This window comes from Drosophila gunungcola, chromosome 3R (genome assembly GCF_025200985.1).
Source record: "Drosophila gunungcola strain Sukarami chromosome 3R, Dgunungcola_SK_2, whole genome shotgun sequence".
In the NCBI taxonomy this organism is placed as follows: domain Eukaryota; kingdom Metazoa; phylum Arthropoda; class Insecta; order Diptera; family Drosophilidae; genus Drosophila; species Drosophila gunungcola.
This window is the reverse complement of record NC_069139.1, coordinates 28045498-28065822: the sequence shown is the minus strand read 5'-3', so window position 1 is coordinate 28065822 and position 20325 is coordinate 28045498. Positions and strand designations below refer to the sequence as shown.

Genomic DNA, 20325 nt, shown 5'->3' with positions numbered 1-20325 from the left:
AAAGACTAGTGTGAGATTTTCCTAAAAACTTAATACAAAAAATTTTTTATTTTGGGTATTGTGTTTAACACGGATTTTAGCGGCTGGTTATCGAATAATAAATTTAATTATTTGCTGGCAAACTCTGCACAAAAATAAGTCTTAGTTTGTTAGTTGAGTACATCATAAGTGATATCTTATTACACATATGTTTCCATTAAATTTTTAGGTTTAAAAAAGTCTTGTAATTTTCAGAAAAGTTAAAAAAACTTGAAAGCCAACTTTTTAAAGTTTCCAGTCAGATGGTACTTTATTTATGGTAGCAACATTTTCAACTTTAATTGAACTCCTTTTAAACAATTAAAAATATCAGTATACAACTTTTAGACCCACAAAAAGTTTTCTCGACTTTATCACTTAAATATGCTCAAAAATTCAATTAACTATTCCTATCGATTCGCAAATGCATAGTTAGATCAAAACATTATTTAGATAAATTCGATTTCCTGCTTCGATTTCAAATCAATTTCAAAACCTTGGGCTGATTTCCATCTCAATTGATATGGTTCCCACACGCTCTTAGGAGGCCATTTCATTCCACTCGTTCCGCTTTAATTGAAATGCAAATGAAATTCGCAAATTTCTGATCTGTTAATTAAACGAATTTTACGGACCCTGCAGCTGAGTGGGTTTGGATCTGGATAACCATTTAAATTGACGGAATTTTGTCATGAATATTTATTGCTAAGCTCTGTTAATTTGTTTTGATTGGTTCAGCGGAGGCTGGCAAATACGAATTTGTAAGTGTGTGTTGGACAGATCAAGTTTCCAGAGGCTAAAAGTCATCAAAATGTCTTAATGGCCAAAAATGGTCGGGCTAAGCGATGTTCATTAAAATTATCATAGCAGAGGGCTGCTAAAATAAATTATAAGCCTGGCAGTGGGAAAAAGTGTCTAAAGTGAAATTATTTTTTGGCGAAAAGTGTGTGATTTATTTCACAAATTTCGTTTGGCGGGGAATTTCAGCTGATTTCAGTTGATGAAAGGGCCGTCAAATACCTGCCACGGTTATATAGCATCAGAGAGTGTGGATAAAGAATAAAACGATTTATGTTTTTTTAATTAACCCAACGATTTGTTACGTGCCTCAAACGAACACGGAGGCACATACACACATTTACAGGCGGTGTCTAGGCTAGTCGAGGGGTCGGAGCCGTAACGAATTCATATTTTGATTTATTGAATAGAAATCGATTGGATTAATCGAAAGAAATTATATTGCAGCGGCCGGCTGTCGACAAAATTTGCTCTGCCTGTTGCGGCTTTCTACCGCCGACCTCTCCTTGTCAGCAAAAAACCTCTCCGATTTACCTGTGTGGAATTGAAATTAAAGGATGAAATCAGCCAGAAAACTGTTGTGGCGTGCAATTAAATTTTTTACCTGGATTCCAGCGTTCAAAGCTGGCCATAAACGAGTTTGGCTTGGTTTGATTTCGGTTGGCTTACGGCCAGAATGTGCGGGCCCCATATTAGCTTTTGATTGGGAGAAATAGCTGAAGAAATGGCAGCCAGAGTTAATTGCCAGTGTCAGGAGTTTTGGTTAATGACAGGGGACAATTGAGAAATTCTTTAGAGAAAGATTGCTGTAATTTATTTGGCAATAAAATTATAAGAAACATTAAATAAATGAAAGTAGATATATTGAGTAATAAATGTACATCGAAATTTAATCAGGAGGCCCGAACATAAATAAAAAAAAATAAATAAATGATAGTAAACTATTTAGAACAAATTTTCAATTGATTTGAAAGGTGTTTTTTTATATATCTGACCAAGAAACGCTATTTTAATGGATTTCCTAAAATGTTAAATAAATTATTTATATTTTAAATATAATTTTTACTCTGAGCGCAAATATATGTATAAATTGCACTTCTTATTTATTTGTTTATTTATTTCAAAGTAATCGAAAACAAGACATTTTTTTTCCAACTCCTTTTGATTATAGCAAAAGAATACCTAAAACAATTTTTTTGATCTCCCTCTTCTCTTAGACATTATCCGAAAAACACATCAAACCATTGGCAAACGTCGTTCCCATGACCGAAGCCCAGAACCAGAAACCTTTAAACAAATCAAGCCACGACCACACAACAACCGAACAACGTCAACAACTGACACAAAACAACAGCCAAAAAGTACATAAAAAATGGCCAAAAGCGAGAGGGAGAGAAAAACTTGTTGACACGAGGCCCAAAACCATGGCTCTGTCATCCAGTCTCTTTCTGGCCCAGTATGCCCCTCTCTGTTGCACAAATGGTCGTTCACTTTCTGTGTCGGTACAATTTAAGTTTCAATAAGCGACTATTTGTTGCAATTTAAGCTGAACGCGTTTATAAATTGACGACGGAAACTGCCGTCGACTGCGACTCATAGACAGGCTAGTGGAAAGGCCACGGAAGGGGGGAGGAAAGGGGCGGGAAACGGGAGGGGGTGGGGCTCTGCATCCAACTGGGAAATAGGCAGGTAAAGACCCAACGAGTGACAGGGCCCCCGGACGTTTAAATTGAACCAACGAACGTACACATGCCGCTCACAATTCCCAATGTAAAGTCTAATTTTTGGTTTTTGCACAAAACAGTATAAATGGCCTGACACTTAAATTACATAAATTAATTTATACTAGTTATGGTTCCTTTACTGATTTATCCACTCATTTTGTTTGTTTTCATCTGAGGTACTTTATTACATTTTTTCGCCGTGGCCTGGCAGATTTTGTGGTTTACTAATTTTTGCGGTTGTCATTTTTTAATTGAATTATTTTCATAGTTGTCTGGCAAACTGTTGCGGTCGATAATGAGAGTAAAAGTGGGGTATACCGGAAACAATTAAAATAGATTTGTTAATGTATTAATGTATTTTTTTTTATTAATGTATTTTTCTATGTATATCTTTTGTAAACCAAAGATTGTTTTATTTTAGTAGTGAGATTTATGATTTGAATCATAACAAAGAAAAAAAGAGATCGACAAGTCTTAAAATCTCTTGGTCACTCAGCCTGATCGAAGGGGTAACCACTCACTATATACGCAGCTATAACCAGTTCTAAACAATAACTTATAAATTATAAATCTTGTTACTGACACTCAACAACATTATAAGAATTCATTTTGGAAATAACGCCTCTAACTTGTGATTTCCGTTGGGTTATGACAATCCCTTTTTCGCTTAAGAATCTTTGCAACTATATATATAAATTATTTTTTTAATGGCAGAATAAACCAATCTTCAAAATGTATTTACTTAAGGCTAGTGTCATAAAGTCCCTAAAAGACCGCTTTGAAATTTTATTTTATTGTATAGCTAAAAATGAACACAGGTACAAAGGCAAATTAAGCCCATCTCTGATTTAGTTTATATTTATGTATTTTTTTAGCTTCGATACGATATAAACAGAGAAACAGGAAGACTGATTTAAGAAACCCATTCCTAAAAACAGGGATATACATTTGAGAATATTCAATCACAATCCCTAAAACGTTATCTGACAAAAATATTTTTTAAATTATTGAAATTTTTGAAACTGAAACGTGCCATAAATATAAATTATGAATAATTTGTTGTGTGCGATAGTTATGTTAGCTAGCAACATTTTTTGCTGGTAAAGTCTCTAAGACAAGTAACAGGTTGAAGCATAAATTAAACTTTTTAATACCAGCAATCGATAATTATATTTTCTTTCCAATCTTTTGAGGAATTCTCTCATGCCAGCTAATTTTTCATGTTCAAAATTCTATTCATTTCAACACTTTGATCAACGCGCCGCAAAAACAAAAACTTTAAAACACTAGTTAACAAAAGAAAGATATAAGAAGCGCTCCACGAACATCTCTATTATTATTAAACAAGCTAATTTTATTTAGCCATATTTCTTCAAGGTATTCAAAGAGATGAACTATTTTTTAGTAGACTATTAGTCTTTAAACACAAAAGTATAGTAAACTACTTGCCTTTTGAAACCATGAGTAGAGCAACGCGGGAATTCTATGAGTCGCATATTCATTTGTAACTTTAATTTTTTCTAAATTTGGTATTTTGTAACCTAGTGTTATCTAGCCCAAGAAGCCACGCAACTCAACATTTCGTCTGTGGAACAACAATAGTAAGAACACAAACGATAAATAAAAATATTGGAACAGCTTGGACACGGCGCAGACGCATTGGCACCACCACACAGCACATTAACGATAATTTTTACACTTGGCTAATAGTTTTTTAATCAAAAATTTAACGCCACACTCGACTTACAATAGTTTTGGCTGGCAACACACCCAATGCCGCATTCCCCATCCACCGACCACACGCGAGCTGGGAGAAACCTTAATTACTTTTCGAAGTGCAACCAAAGATGATAAATTATTGGGCTGGGAAAGCCAAGCAGATCCCAGACTGTCTGTCTGGAGCGATCGCGACTGGGCAGACTTATTGAGTTACGATGTCAGTGGAGGATCATTAAAATTACAGACAGTACCGGCCAGAAACTGGGTTCCCAAGAAATCTCAATGGAAGGGTCCAGCTGGAGCCCATACTATCCAAATCCCTTCGCCCCACTCGCATTAAAAGTTTTGTAATTTTTCAATATTCGCACACAAAACGAAATTAGCTCGTTGGAGGATCGGGATCGGGATCGGGATCGGACTTTGGATTGGGACTGGGTCGGGATCGGGGTGGAAACGGTATCGGAATCCCAACGCATGCAAATTTCACAGGAATCAAAGGCAAAAAGATGAGGCAAATACAAATAATAATAAAAAGGATTATCCCAAGCTGAAAAGTCGTTGCGGCGTTGTGACTTATGGCTGAGCTCTTTTTATGCTTTGCACACTGTTGCTTTCGTCTCGCTGCGGCACTGAGAGAAATGGCTTTGTAGTTGAAAGCAAATATTTAAAAGTTTCTGAAAAATTGGGAAATCACTGTGGTGTTATAATTATACCAGTTACTCGTATAAAAAAAGGGTATATTGTAACAGGTAGATGCGTTTCCGACCTAAGGATTGGTATTCGGCTACCAAAACAAAAACTTTAATCTTTAAAACTTTAAAAAGAACGGCCATACATTTTAAGTTTTTTGAAGTTTTTTATTTTGATTTTTTGTCTGTTTGTCCGTCCGTCCCAAACGTCGAGAATTAGTTTAGTTACAAATGTAACTACGGTCACTCCTACGACCACAAATCGGTAAAGTCTGTCAAGTCACTCAGTCACAAAGTTCTATATGTTTATTCCGTCAATAACTATCGACTCATAAAAAAGTCTATCAAACCGAACTATTATTTTAAAAGTTATTAACATACATGAAAATCTGGGGTAGATGGCGCCACCTAAAACCTATTCCATTTGAATTTCGTTAGCCACAAAAAGGGTATCTAATAGTCAGGGCATTTGACTATAATGTTTCTTCTTGTATTAAAGTAAAACAGAATAAAGTCTTTTTATCGGACGAATCATTTCTTTGTTGAAAAATTTATTATACTTAAATCTCGTCTGCCGAAATTAAAATTCATTCCAATAGGATTAACACAGAAAGAAGAACTGTTAATTCCGAAATTAAAAAAAAAACATAGCAGGACCTTAAACTATTCCAATTTGTTTATAAAAAGTAGAACTTAAAAACTATAGTTAATATTCCTCACTCATTTCTCGCGATGCAGCTTCACCTTTGCGTTGTGCCTCGTTTCGTTTGGAGCATGTGCAGACAGTTGTGAAATTATATTTGCGCACCGTCATGGCCATTGTGTTGCTGCAGCAGGATTGGACTGAAACTGAGGACTGGAGCCAGATCCCCTTGCCAGAGTCCCAGGCTCGCCCAGAGTCCACTCCGGTCGACTCAATTCTCGATTTGTCAGGGCAGACGAATAGCTTAACTGTTGACCAAGAGGAGCTGGGCCGCGGCAGGTTGTTGCAGGGACCGGTGATCGAACCTTTGGAGGTTCGGTAGATCGGAGGATCGGAGGACCCTGGGAGCTAGCCGCGCATCACCGTCATCGTGCTATTCAAACAAATGATTTACAAAATGTTAAATGAATTATGCATTTTGCATATGCGCCTTTGCAGTTTCGTGCAATTTTTCATACCGAATAGGCCCAGGAGAACCTGTGCCACTCGGCCACTTTTCCCTGGTGTTGGCTTTAATAAATTGGCGTGGGGTGCGCCTCGAGCCGTTCATCCCCCCCATCCCTCCATCCCTCCATCTCTCCATCATCGTCATCCAATCCGCTGGGTGTTGTTGTCGCAGTCTTGTTTAGGCCATGTCCGAGTCCCAGCCAATGTCATGGATCTGTGCGGCATGCGGCGACTTAAGCAAACACAGCCATTCGACAGCGACCGGCAGGAAAGAAGGCAAATATAATCAAGTCATATAAATTGAGTGCATTTTTCACAATAAATTGTCTAAATTGTCTAAATTATGCCGTGCGCGCTCACCTGATGACCACGAAAAGTCACGTGGGCTAATCGGACCTTGTGGGCAGAGCGCATGTGGGAAATTGGTTAGATTGCGATATATCGTATCTATTGGCATATTGGATTAGAAACAGATTTCACTTTTGCTTTGTTACAAATCATTTATCTGTGTTTAAAATACTTTCAGTTTATTTCATTTTGAAGAAGCACTTCTATTAAGAACGACCAATATAATTTTAAAATATTTAAAAATGGAAATTTTTCTTGTGTAAAATGAATCATTTGAATTTATTGATACCTCTTTAAACTGATAAAATTTATGGAATTAGGGGTAAAAAAACGGACTAATTTGTATTCACTTGATTTACTTAGTATCCCGACACTACAAGGAATACTTTTAAACTAATGCATGACACACATTTTAAATTAAATAAATAAATGTAAAATATAATAAATCATTTTATTACTTTAAGTGATTTTTTGAAAGAATATATAAATAATTTAGATATATACTCAGGTTGTTTAGATGTAAGGTTTGAAATCTTAAATTAAAGATTTTATTTCTACTCCCTTCAGTCATAGCGATTCACATCGATTTCTTTCGAAATTGATTAAAAAATAGAATTGAATTGGCGTAAAAGATGTGCTTTCAACAAGGCCACATTGTGTTGATTGTATTAATTTCGTGACACAACAAAAACACGCCCAACCCTACCTTCAATTCCGAAACCACAAATAGGCACTGCACTGTATCGTAAATTATAAACATATCCAGACGCACTTCATTATGGGAAAAAGTAGGGAATGAACACAGAAACATTTCCCCAAAAATACACCCACTCAATCGATCCGAGTGCCACCAGTCCGTGGATCAGACATTGGGCATTAGGCATTAGGCATTAGGCAGGTGAAATACGTTGATGTGCCTTAAAACAATATTTGCGCGCCTGCAGTGGTGTTTGGTTAGCAATTAGGTGCATCCCGAGCATGCAGGCGAGCATAGGCCCGATCCCAGGGATCCGATCCCTGATCGATCATGTAAACAACTGCAGCATATTTAGTATGTGTCGGGAAAATGAATGGCCATCTCGAGGGGCGGGAAAAGGGCGGTGGGAGGCGGACGCAAGTGCACGAGCAGACTAACAGTAGCCACGGGCTAATTATGCTCTGCGCCAGGGGGCGGGGCAAATGCTCCAGCCCTAGATTCCACTCGAGAGCTGCGCCCTTCAGCAAGACACTTGGCCAGCACTAAAGTTGATTTATGCACCTCGGCCTAGGACCCAGAGCACAGCCGAAGAAAACCGAACCAGCAGACTGCCGGGCGGCCATGCCATGCCGCTGAAAGTTTCAAGTAGTTTCCACAACCAGACCCAATCCCCTACTCAATTCCAAGCCATTCCATTCCCGGAGAAAAATACACCATAGGAAATATGTTATGAGAATTTGGGGCTATACACAACTATTTATAATGAATTTTAATATGTTTGTCAATTTATATAAATTATATTTTTTTTAATTTTATTCCAGATACATAAATATAGTATAGCTTTAAGGCACTTTAACATAAGACCACCCTTGTGTTTTATGCTTGCGGGGCAAGGAAAACAATTTAAATAAATACTTATTCAAAGCTTTGTGGATTTTGCAACCTTAGTTTTTATACTCTTGCAGAGGGTATTATAATTTCATACAGAAGTTTGCAACTCAGTGAAGGAGACATCTCCGACCGTATAAAGTATATATATTCTTGACCAGCATCAGTAGGAGTGTCGATCTAGCCATGTCCGTCTGCCCATTTATACGCAAACTAGTCCTCTGTTTTAAAGCTATCTGCACGAAACATTCCCAAAAGTTGTCTTTCTTTTGCAGGAACGAGCTGAATCAGACGACTATAGCACAAAGCTCCCATTGGAACAATCGGATAAATAAATGAACAAAAATTATATCTTTGCTGTTTTAAAATTTATTTTTAATTCTTCGATACGTTGTAACGATTCTATAATTCAAGTAAGGTTTAAATTTTTTTTAAATCGGACGACAATATCATATAGCTCCCATAGAAACAATCGGAATATTAAAAAAAAATATTTTTTTTTAAATTAAGTTATTTATTTTTGAATTTTTTTAAATAATTCTTTTGGAAATAGTAACATTTTTGATAGTTCAGATTTACAATTTTAATTTAATTCAAATCGGAAAACGATATAATATAGCTGCCATAGGAACTATCGAATAATTGAGCTCTAAATCATCATAGCTTCAATGTTTTTAAACATATATGCATATAAATCGGGATTTAAGTGTTTTCAAGAACATTTACTTTTTGCAATAGCTGCAAGGGTGTAAAAACTTTGCCTTGCCAAAGTTTGATTCCTGTCTTGTTGTAAATAATTTATACACTCTTGAATAACAAACTTAAAAAGTTTGTGTAACTTAGTGTTTAAAATATCCTATGTATGCTTATAGCTCATTGCTGTTGTCGTGTTTTTATGCGAACGATTAATGTATATACTTCATAGAATCTAGACTGATTTAGAATGTATATACTTTATAAAAATCCAAATACTTGCTTTAACCACATACCTTATCACTTTACCAGTACTTAATTATTCCATGTGGTGTGCAGATAACAAGTTTCGAGTTATATTCAATGTCACATAGTTATAAATACAAATATATATGCACTCAAAAAATTCATTGGAAAGTCTCCACAATTGATTTTAGCTGGCGCTGCAGCTTTTTATTGAATTCCTTGGAAAGCAACTGTCGGTCCACGCAAAGTGGGGTTCCACTGTCTGTCAGGTCGCTGGTGAACTTTTTAAACAACTCCCTCTCCGCCAATGGTTGCTTATTAAGCTCTGGGTCGGAGACCTGCTCCATCAAGGGTTGCCATTCGGGTTCCTCTGTGTGGGACTTGGAAACGCTCCGCAGAACTTGCTCGGCCAGGAGCGCAACTCGATTGTTCCGCCTGGGAACATTTTCATCCTCAATCACCTCCGATCGGCGAGTGAAGATCACACTGGGCTTGTAGCTGAGGATGCTGGACCGTGACTCAGTGGAGCGACGGGACTTAAGACCGCTGGAGGCGCTGATGGAGCAGCCACTCCTTCTGGTGGTTAGCGCTGCCGCCATTAACTTGGCCCGGATCTGCTCCTCATCATCGGTCAGCGTGATGTCCAGGAAGTCAGCATCGTCGTCCAGAACAACCGCAGAGCCCTCAAAGTCCTCGGGAATCTCCATCAGGGCCTCATCAGCATTGTATATCTTAAGACTCAGGGGGCTTTTGGGCTTAACTTCAGCACTTTTCTTGGACTGCTCTGACTCTTTATCGAAGATTTCTTGTTGGCCTAAAGATAAATCTTGTTCATATTCAGTGCTCAATTCTTGATCACTTTTAATATATTCCTGGGAGAGGTATTCCTAGTCTATAAGTAAACTATTTCCATTGTTGTGAAACATACTTACCACTTCGTCGTCTGGTTTTTGGCCAAATTGATCATATTCATCAGAAAGGTCTTTCTTTTCATCGTTTATCTCGGTGTCATGGCTATATTCATCATTATATGCTTCTTCTTTATCGTATAACTCGAGATCCACGTTATCAGTTAGCTCATCATCGTACATATCTAGATCCTCTTCAGTGGTCACACTACGATGATCTATATTGCTGATCTCGATATCCTGAAAAGGTTTTTTTCCACTATTAATGGTGCTCATTACTTTCATTTCTTTAGCGCTCAGCAAGCAGTCTTCATGACTATCAAACTCGATTGGAAGACATTGCTCCGAATTTTGATCCTCGATTTCATCTTCACTGGGATATTGCACCCCAACAGAGGCACTTGATCGGCCAAGCAAACCCTTCCTCACTTTTTCGGTGCCAATTTCGCTGCAAAGTTCGTGGTAGTCGTGCGTTTTTCGCCTTGTCTTGATGTTAATGGGACTATTTCCACGATCTTGATACGTCTTGGGCACACTTCTCTGGCGACGATTATGATGATGAAGACGATGGCGTGTGCTGCCGCTCGAAAGATAATCTCTTTGTGAGCGGGATTGCGATGTCGCAGTAGTGGGAATTCCCGTGCTCGAGTCACCTCTGCCGTCTGCAGGGTAATCGGACCCATCAGTCACAACTGCGCTGTAGTCCTCAGAATGGTATTTTCTTGATCTGGAGCATACCGAGCTAAAGCTAAACCCTGAACACTCGTGCTTGGACACGAAAGAACTATCAGCAGAACACATACTTTCCGGCCGATGAGAACAGAGTTTCTTCGATTCTTGGTTTCTGTGCGAACTCCACCTGTGCTTATGCTCTGGTTTATTTACAGGTATTTTGGAACGCTTTAGTCTATGATTTTTAGATATTTTTTTCTCATGGATAAGGGAATCTTTCTCCTGACTGCCATTTATGCTCTGGAGCTGTCCTTGTACCGATAGATTGTCATATTCCTGGGAACTCTTTGTCAACTTGCTAGAGTACTCCGATTCCCAGCTGCTCTCATAGTTTCCACTTCCCGGACCCCCAGACCCACACACTTCAAGGGTCCTACGCAGTTTAGATTTGTTTATGTTGTAGGCCCGACATGCGCGCTCTGCTTTTTCTTGTCGTTCCTTGGACTCCTCGAAGATTTCGCTATAGATTTGGCTAAAGCTTTTAGAACAGTCAGTGGACTGATGGCTGATATGAGACCCAGAGTGCATCTCGTCCTGTTCACTAGATATGTATTCTACATCTTGGGGTACATCTTCGACCTTTTCATCCGAAAAGTCTTCGGTCTTTGACTGATAACTTTGCTCCTTGTGATTGAAGCTTGTTTTGAAAACCTTCTCTTTAGCGTTCCTGCCATTGCGGTATTCAACATGTCCGGAACTCTCTACAAAACATCTACGTCTACAGAACTTTCTGGGTTGGTCCTCTTCGAATTTGTCTTTGGTGACTTTATTGCTGCGATCTTTACTTGAGACGGACTCATCCGGATTTTTTGAGGATACGCTGCCAGAGCTCAGCTTGTGCTTACCCTGACGGAACTTGTGACGGGATTGGGAATAACAGGTCAAGTAAATTCGAGTTGTATGCTTACCATTTCTGGTCAAGTTTCTTCTTAGGTGTAGCTGCGTAGGGTATGGGGAAAATAAGCTGACTTGCCTGTCAACTGTTGCAAGGCAACCCCGATTTTCTAGCAGTTTCTAGATCTCCCCACTACCAAGACCCCTGCTTTCAGCAGGCCCATCAATTACTGGGCCAACTCAACTTGGCAGCCACAAGGGAGCCAAGTGGCCATGTGGACCGCTGGCCCGAAAAACAAAACTCAATTAGCTAAACCAACGAAAACTCACTCACCATCTCGGGAACTTCACGTTGCCCACACACAACGACCCGCCGAAAAGTGGAAAAAGTGCATCAAGTTCGGGCAGGGACACGAGGATGGGCGGGCAAAGGGGGAGACTTTTTGGGGCAGTGCAACTGCGGCCCCATTAGTGTCACTTAGCAGCTAATTATGCTGCGCCTGAGAATTACTTTTTAATTTGTTGCTCTGCGCCCCGCACCAAAATAAATAAACGCGCGCGCCAAGAACTTCAAGTGGCAATCGCGGCGAGAGGAGGAAAAGGGGATCCACCGCAACTCAAGTGGCAAATATTTCCACTGGAGTTTTGGCAGCCAGCTTGGCTGCTTAGGTTCCTGGTCCTCGGTTCTCGGGTTCTTGGCTCCCTATCCCTACTTTTTCTGCCGGCGCGTGCTGTGGGCGTTCACCTTAATTTGTGCGCTGCCTAAGGGCTCGCCAACTCGGAACCTTCGAAACTTGGACGCTGTGGAATTCTGGTGGCAAAATGGGCGTGTGCAGACCAAGAAATTATGTTGTTGGTCCGGCGGCCATGATCCAGGTTTAAACAGAGGATTGCAAAAGTTGAACTGCAAGGTAGCATGCTTTTTTGACTAAAAAATACTTTAGACAAGGAAAAGGGTGTGACTGACTCTACACTCAAGAAGAACTCACATTTATGATGACTTGACATTAAGCTATACTACTTTTTACTTAATGTTTAAACGTTTCTAAAGGACAGTACTTTTTTAAATGGTTTTTGACATATAAGGTTTCTGTGGCCTATTCAGTGACCACAATTTTGTAGTTTTCCAACTAAAGTGTACTTTTACCTCTTAGATTCTTTTGATTTCCTTACCTTTTTTTGCCGTTACTTCCTAACATACTTTTTTGCCGTTTACTTCCTAACATTAATGTTATTTTAATAAGCATTAAAACTTCTTACAATTATTAAAAATTTTTTCGTAATTTGCTATGAAATTAATTAATTTGGGTCCAATGAAAGTGAACTAAGTTCCCAAGACATTTGAATTAATACCCCAATGGCATTCTGCGGACTCAACTTTCCTTCACATGCTCCTAAGATCGATGATGCTTGTTTACCTTTTGATCTTCACGCCTTTGGTGGCACACGACTCCAGTCGCTTTCGCCATGTCCCAAGTGTTAATTAGACAAAAACTAATTAAACATTTTGCGCACACACGCTCCAAATGGGGAACTGGATGGAGGGATGGAGGTTTGGGGGTTTGGGGAGCCGACAACGGCGCCACATCACCAGGGACGAAGTCGCCTCAATCAGCGAAGGAAGGGAGCCGAGGTACTAGGTTGCAACGATGCTGGGGCCAAAAGCGGCAAAGACACATTTATTAAAGTCGCTCGGGGCATAAATCGTTGAATGACATGCGACAAACGTCCGAGTTACATTCTGTGCGGTGCGATTGATACGACAATCGAGCGATCACCGATCACCGACCGATGGATGCCTTCGGATGGATGATGATGATGATGGGTAATTAAAAATTGATCACGTTTAACAAACTGCTACCGAAACAATATATCACAAATGATCAGCGCAAGCAGGAGGAGGACTTGACAAAGTCACAAAACTTGAGCAGTTTCGATCGATTCGGTTGTATGGACATATCGATCTGGTTGAGCTGCCACATTAAGTCAAAGCTCTGGTTACATTTCATCTCTCGGCTGCAGCAATGCGTTTTTGTGTGTGATTTTCCCTACCCTTTTGCCGATCGGGCCATCAATAATTCATTTCGCTTGAGTGATCTATTCGGCGGAGTAACCAATCCATCGATCGCCGATCGTCCGTTCGATTGTTCGCTGGTTCCTTGGATCGATCGCGAGAAAAAAGATATTCCGCTTGTCAGTCGGGTCCCCGGGCCCAGGGTACAAGTGTTTCTTTTGGTTCCCCTCCTTTTGAAAGCAAAATTGTGCCATAAATATAATGAATACATATTTGGGCGGGCGCGGAGAGGGGCCAGAACAATGGAACCGCTGAGGTTCCGCTCATTATTAGCCAAGAATTGAAGGACCCTTCAGGCGGAGTGTTGGTTTTTGTACAATCGCTGGCGACTTTTGATGGAACACCGCCGCAGACGGTTATTGATGAACGAGTGCAATGCGGTAGGGCAATGGATCACCGATCGGCCACCATCCCCTCCCACTCCTCGTCGAATTCCCGGCCAGACTTCAAACTCTACGCAAACTTTAACCCTTGCGAGATTTGCGCCGAGGTGTTGGATAAAACATAAAGTTCGTGTGAATACCGACACGTTGTGACAATTGTTTGACAACAACGACCGCAGAACGAACAACAAAAGACATGCAGAACTATGAAAAGGTCGTCAAGAGACTGGGCCGCATGACTCGCCCACACAATCATCGATAAAGTTATTCGCCTTTCCCCGCGGTTTTCTGTAAAACGTGCCACGAGTCGCCCGCGAACATTCAAAATATGCAAATGCCAGAAGGGTAAACAACCAGCACAAGTAAACACAAACAGACACTGGCTGCGGCTAAAAAACCGAACCAATCCAATCCAATCCCGTCATCTAGCATCGGTGGACGTTGGGCATATTTCGTGGTATATTTTTCCGCTCTGCTCCTCTGTTCTTCGAAATCTCGCTGGAATTATAATAATAACAAATGTAATCTGGCTAATGATTATGACAAGCAAGACAAATTTTGACAAATTTCGAAGGCATTTGTTCTCCACCCAAATTTTTTCGCTATTAGTCGACCACATAATGAGGATCAAAAAAACTCACTGACTGCTGTTTTGCATTTTGTACCATTAATTACATTTGTGGACAGTTCTTAAGTTACGAACTTGGATAGATAAGTATTTTATTTTACTTTCGCTTTCTTATATGGCTTTAAGGATGGTACAGACATTCTAATAATGCTGCTAAAATACTATATCAATCTAAACATAAACCTAAACTAAATCATTCAATTTTTAAAAGAAAGCTTATTAATTAAATTAAAATCCACTTTTTAATGTTTAAAATACAAATTTTTAATTAATTTACAATACAAACTGAATTTAAATGAAAAGCAAGTTCCTTCTTGTCTCTTAACTTTGGGCGAATACATATTGCTGCGGTCATAAAAATAAAAGTGGGACAATGTAAAGTGCCCAAGAGCATACCCTTAAGACATAGTAAAACTTTTATTTTAATGTATCTTAATTTTTAGTTACCAATGAACAAAATTAAGTTTTTAAGATGTTTTGTTAATAGTTAAAGTGTTTAAGCAAAATTAAAAATGTTAATAGTTCTATAAAATTCCATTTTCAAATTTAAGAAGCCTAAGAACCTAAAATTTTCGTTCATGTGAAAAAAGTTGTGTTGAAAAGTTTTGCAACTTGTAACTTGTTTTCATAGCTATTTCCAAAATCTAAACACTCTTTTCATAGTATCACATACATATATTAGAATAACATTGTGGTTTAAGCCAACTGTTAGTCTACGCGTGCCATACCAAGACTAGAACATCGTTCTATAAATTAGTTAATATTAAGTGAATAAGTGCAAATCAGGAGTAGGGAACCATCTAGAACATTAGCTTATATAGATTGTTTCAATCAGCATTAAAAGCGTCACTGATCGTCCGTCTTTTATTACCTTCCAATCTTTCAGTTAGCTTTCAACTTATAAGTATAAAGGCAGACGATATTTGGTCTTTAGAAAGGACGCTTGAAAACAGTTAGATTAATATTCGAGTGGGCACTCGCAAGTACTCCCCCACCATGAGTCCCATTCCCCATTTAACCCCACCTGCCCCGGTGTTCATCAGCCTGGATCTGCGCCAGTTGCTCGTCCAGCGTTGTTCTTGTTACTCGGCCTGGAACAACACCAGTGCTTATTGATATCGTGCTTATTGATCTTGTTTGGCGATAAGTCTGCGCTCAAATACTTATATATATAAATATTTTCATCGTCGGGCTTAAGCTCCCACTTCCATGGAAGTTGATCGCATAAAAGTGGTGAGGACAGAAACAAAGACTCCAGCCTTGCATTGCCATTAGAGGCTATCTTCGGACTTGGCCAGTAGTTGGATTGGATTCTTTTAAATGTATTTTTTTTTAGCAGGCTCCCCTTTGCAGTTGAACCCGGGGTTGAGGCCGAGATCAGGACGAATAAGAGGATGGGGAAGAGTATGAGGATGAAGATGGGGCTAAGGCTGAGGCTGGGTATGAGGACTGGGGCACATGTGCCCCAACATTCTCACACGACCAGCTGTGGAATGGCGAGTAGAACCTCGAACCCGACCTGAACTAAAACTGGGACTCAACGATCGCGGTCTTTTCTCCTAGACCGCAACTATAAATTTCATAAACAGCTCTGCCTTTGCCTTTCGACCGCCTTTTGACTGAAGGTCTTTGCAGTTCCTCGAATTAATATTCGTGTGATTTTTTATCGTTATTTGATTTCGACCAAATTTACTGACCATGTGATTCAAAGTTCCCGTAGAAATGATTGCAATTGCAGGTGGCGAAAGGCACCGATACCTTTTCGAGTTCAAAGGAGTAGGATCATAAAATAACTTCAGCTAATGGAAGGAAGATATATGGGTGGGAAATAAGGTGCACTATAGGAAGTATGAAAGAGTTAAACAAAAGCACGAAATTTTTTAAGGTCAGTTATATTTTATACATTTATAAGACAAGTTATCAGGTGGGTCAAAATAGTTTGAGTCTATTGCTCTTTTTTTTATAAAGCCTGAAAATTAAATTTCTTTAGTTTAGCGTTATTTTTTTCAATTTTCATTATTTTTCTAAAAGCATATAATATGTGTTGCATATTAAATAGGATAAAAGTTAAAACATTTAAAAGAGTTAACAATTGTCCGAAAAATTCGACAGGTTTGTTTCAGTGGGCTAGGTTCATCGAAAATCAAAAGCCGTAAGGATCACGTGCATTTTTATTACCTTGGTAATATCGAAAGTTTATTTTTGGCAAGTAGGTTATGTCCATTTTGCCAGCAAGTACTATTAAAATATTTAATCACTGGCAAATTAGGAAAATATTGTCTTCTTAAGTCGCTGCATCCCATAAAATCCGGCTAAGATTTTCTAAAAACTCTTCACCACATTAACCTTCATAAAGATGCCCGCAAACATGTGTCAAGCCATTGCCATAAATGTCCGAACAATTAACATGCGCCCCAAGTGGCAAGGCCTATATGCCCAAGTGGCCCCAGGATAGTCATTAAGCGACTGAGCCTCAACTTTAACCTTTTTAATGGCAGGCCGCATCATAAAAGCCCTCTGCACCCCCTCCTCGCCCCCCGGAATACCAGGCAAATTAACCAAAGTCGTAAACGGAGGAAGAGCTGGGTGTAATTATGCAAAACATATCCATACACAAGCGTGCAGATGGATTGGACTTCAAGGGGCGTTTGCTGAAATTAACTTATTAATTCTGAAAGTTGGAATTTCAATTTGCCCGATTGGTGGATCGATTTCGCCTGCCCTTTTTTTATGGGCTGCAACGTTTTAGTTATTAATTTCATTCGCAAACGAAGCCAAGCACACACGGCGTATGCGGAATGTCTCAGCGCCTAATGAGGAAGGGTGTGGGGGCGGGGGGCCAAGGGGCGCGGGGTGATCGCAAACAGCAGCTCGTAATTTAATATTTCATGGCGCCAGCAGCACTATAAAAAACGCAGCAGCCTCGAGTCCAGCTCCAAAATGAAATGACTTAAGCTGCACCATTCATTATGACAACACGACGTTGGCCGAGGACCTATACCTCGGAACCTCCACTGAAAAAATATATCTGACCTGACGGAATTATTACCAAAATTTAAAATTTATCATATTTACAATTTTCAAAATTTTAATTGGTTATTTAAATGTCATAAAAATATATTTTTGAAATTAAAAAATCTTTTATACTTTTAAACGCCTTTCTATTATAAATTAATTTTTTTTTTTGAAATGCACACACACTTTAGAAAGTGGGCTGTAAGCAATAAAAATAATTTAGTATACTACATTTATTTAGGTTTATAACAGGCGGAATGCCAAAAAGCTACAATAATGTTCAGTACTGGCACTGAACTTAAAAAAACGGTACGTCTCGCTATACGAAGTTATAGTTCATATTTAATTGTATTCGGTGAAAAGTTTCCACCACCATAATTTGATTTATTTGTTGACAATAAGCTAGATGGCAAACACTGTTTAAATTGTCTATATAAAATTGTATATGACCTATATCCAAACAAAGTCGTGAAGAGCGTTAGTACCATACAAGTTTTTATAGGAGAATAAAATATAAACTAAATGTTAAAATGGTCTTAATGGTTTTTTTTTTTCTTTGTGTGGTCAAGAACCTGGCGCAAAACCCTTCCAGACAGGCGCGGGCGGGGGGGGGTCACACATTCCCCAGGCTTTTTGCAGATTTGCTGCTGCTTCATCTTCATCATCTTTTGGTTATCTTAGAGGGTCCCTCGGCACAGTAAAAAATGTCTACGCCAAACACAAATTTTGTGTTGAGATTGCGATCATTTCGCTGATATGGCCCCGCCCCCCTGCGCCCAACTCTAGACCCTTGGCCCCCGGAAGGTCCAGCATTTGGCATTCAGGCGTGTGCGCAGGCGCAATCCGCGAATCGATTCACCCCTCCCCCACCAGTTCCTCTGAGCCACCAACAAGCGGAGTAACAACAAAAACCAATGTGGAACAACGCGTGACGCAAAAATACCAAACACATAACATTTGACTGTTGTTCTGGTTACCCTTTCATGCCACTCGCAAACACTGAGCGAAAGAAACACAATTTTGGACACAAAATGGATAGTTTACAAATATATTTTGAAGAAGTTAAATTGGTTGTGTTAGCATATTATTCATACATATGTATATACAACTACTACTTGTTTAAATGTTTACCGCCAAAAACCTTCTATAAAAAAAACTGTGAAATCAACTTATGCAAATTAGTCGTAGGCATGAAACTTTTTCAAAAGTTGTCTTCCTATTGGAGGTAGTATATAAATTTGAATCAGAATAATAAAATTAACAATTGAAAAAAATCTAACTTCTTTATTTTCCCAATCAAAAAATTGTTTAATTTAAACATACTCTTAAACTTTTGCAATTGTATATAAACATCGGCTTGCCGAATGCAACCATTAGTTCGATAAAAATACATTTGATTATGAAGGGCTGATCGTCAAATGATTTTTTCTTTTTTAAACTTTTTACTCTGATAGATTTAAAATAACATTTTCATTAAATATAATGAGCTAATACTTATTTTAGCTACATTATTAACCGTTTAGTTATTTTAAATAGTAACCAAGAGACTTAGAACATGAAATAAATTCTTGAAAGCTTATGTTTTAAATAAGAAACAGTAAATCACAACAATAAAAAGTAACCTTTGATTTATTTTTATATATTAAAAATGTTTGACTATCTCTAATTGGAATAAAAGGAACATTCCATACCTCTGCTTAACGAATAGCAGACAGACGATGAAACGCATTATGTTGAATGCTGAATGAATGATATTTTATGCCTTACTTGCAAATCTGTGGGTTTCTCGATGATTGTTTTTGTCTGTTTTTATTTATTTTTTAACTCCTCTGGTTCGGTTCGCCCGATGCCCATAAACGTAATGTGTACGAAATTGTGAACATGTGGGAACTTTTTCGCGTTTCAGTTTCAGTTTCGGCTTGAGTTTTGGGCTTGCTTTTATTTTGATTTTATTTCATATGCTGGTTGGCTGGTTGTTTGGCAGTTTGGTTGTTTGGTTGGCTGCACTGAACAACATCGATGACTGCGATTGCGTCTGCCACTCCGACCTCCCCCAGATCCCAGATCCCATATCCCAGGTCCCCGACCGCCACCGCCACCTCCATCGCCGGCTCCATCTGAGTCTGGTCTCAGCTTTTTGGTGTTGTTATGTCGTACTCATTTCGCTTTTGATTTATGCAGCATACCCTTTCTAAATAATAAATAAAATATGAAATATGTCGTATTTCTCTCCAGGTTGTTCTGCCCTCGCAGCCCGAAGAAGAACAGATCTTCGGTTTCAGCAACCCCACCTGAATGTTCCTGAGATCCAGGTCCTGGCATGCAGTTGGTGTCGTTTTGTTAAGTGTCCATCAAAATCAGTTTTGTGTCTCCACAACGCTCAAAATGTATACATCAAATGCCCTGATCTGCTTCTTTTTTCGGTTAGCTCATAAATTATATTTTTGCCAGCCTTTGTGGCCGATTGTGGGATACTGTTTTTGGGTGTGTGGTGGTTGGTTTATGTTTGACTTCAAGAATTGAAAGTTAGACTTTGCCGGAGACTGACAAGTGAGCTTGGAGCCATACGATCCCTTTTCCATTGTACTCCTGTCCATCCTTGGGAATACATTCATATGTAGGGTCCGGCGCTAGTTGGCTGTCAAATTAGTTCGGTTTCACGGTGACCGATCCGATGGGTGAGTCAAGATGCATGCGTGTGGGATACACTCGAATACGACTGAACAAAGAAAGCTTCTTCTGGATGAAATATCTTTATGGAAGATGGTTCAGGTTATTCGC

The 20325-nt window shown here is 39.1% G+C and overlaps 2 protein-coding genes across 4 annotated transcripts in view; both read right to left on the bottom strand.

Annotated features, from left to right (window-relative positions):
- The window catches only part of LOC128260213 (checkpoint protein HUS1), a 111741-nt gene that overhangs the window by 75083 nt on the left and 16333 nt on the right, over positions 1 to 20325 (bottom strand). The window lies entirely within an intron of this gene.
- Positions 9059 to 12147, bottom strand: LOC128260163 (uncharacterized). Of its 3 annotated transcripts, none has more exons than XM_052992962.1 (3): positions 11519 to 12145; positions 9903 to 11456; positions 9059 to 9842 (listed from the first exon to the last, which is right to left on the bottom strand). In XM_052992962.1, the coding sequence occupies exons 1-3, from the start codon at positions 11519 to 11521 to the stop codon at positions 9132 to 9134; spliced, it is 2268 nt and encodes a 755-aa protein (XP_052848922.1). In that variant the 5' UTR covers positions 11522 to 12145; the 3' UTR covers positions 9059 to 9131. The 3 variants fall into 3 exon arrangements, with proteins under 3 accessions (XP_052848922.1, XP_052848912.1, XP_052848931.1); XM_052992952.1 differs by having other exon boundaries at positions 9903 to 11465; positions 11519 to 12144; XM_052992971.1 differs by having other exon boundaries at positions 9563 to 9784; positions 9903 to 11465; positions 11519 to 12147.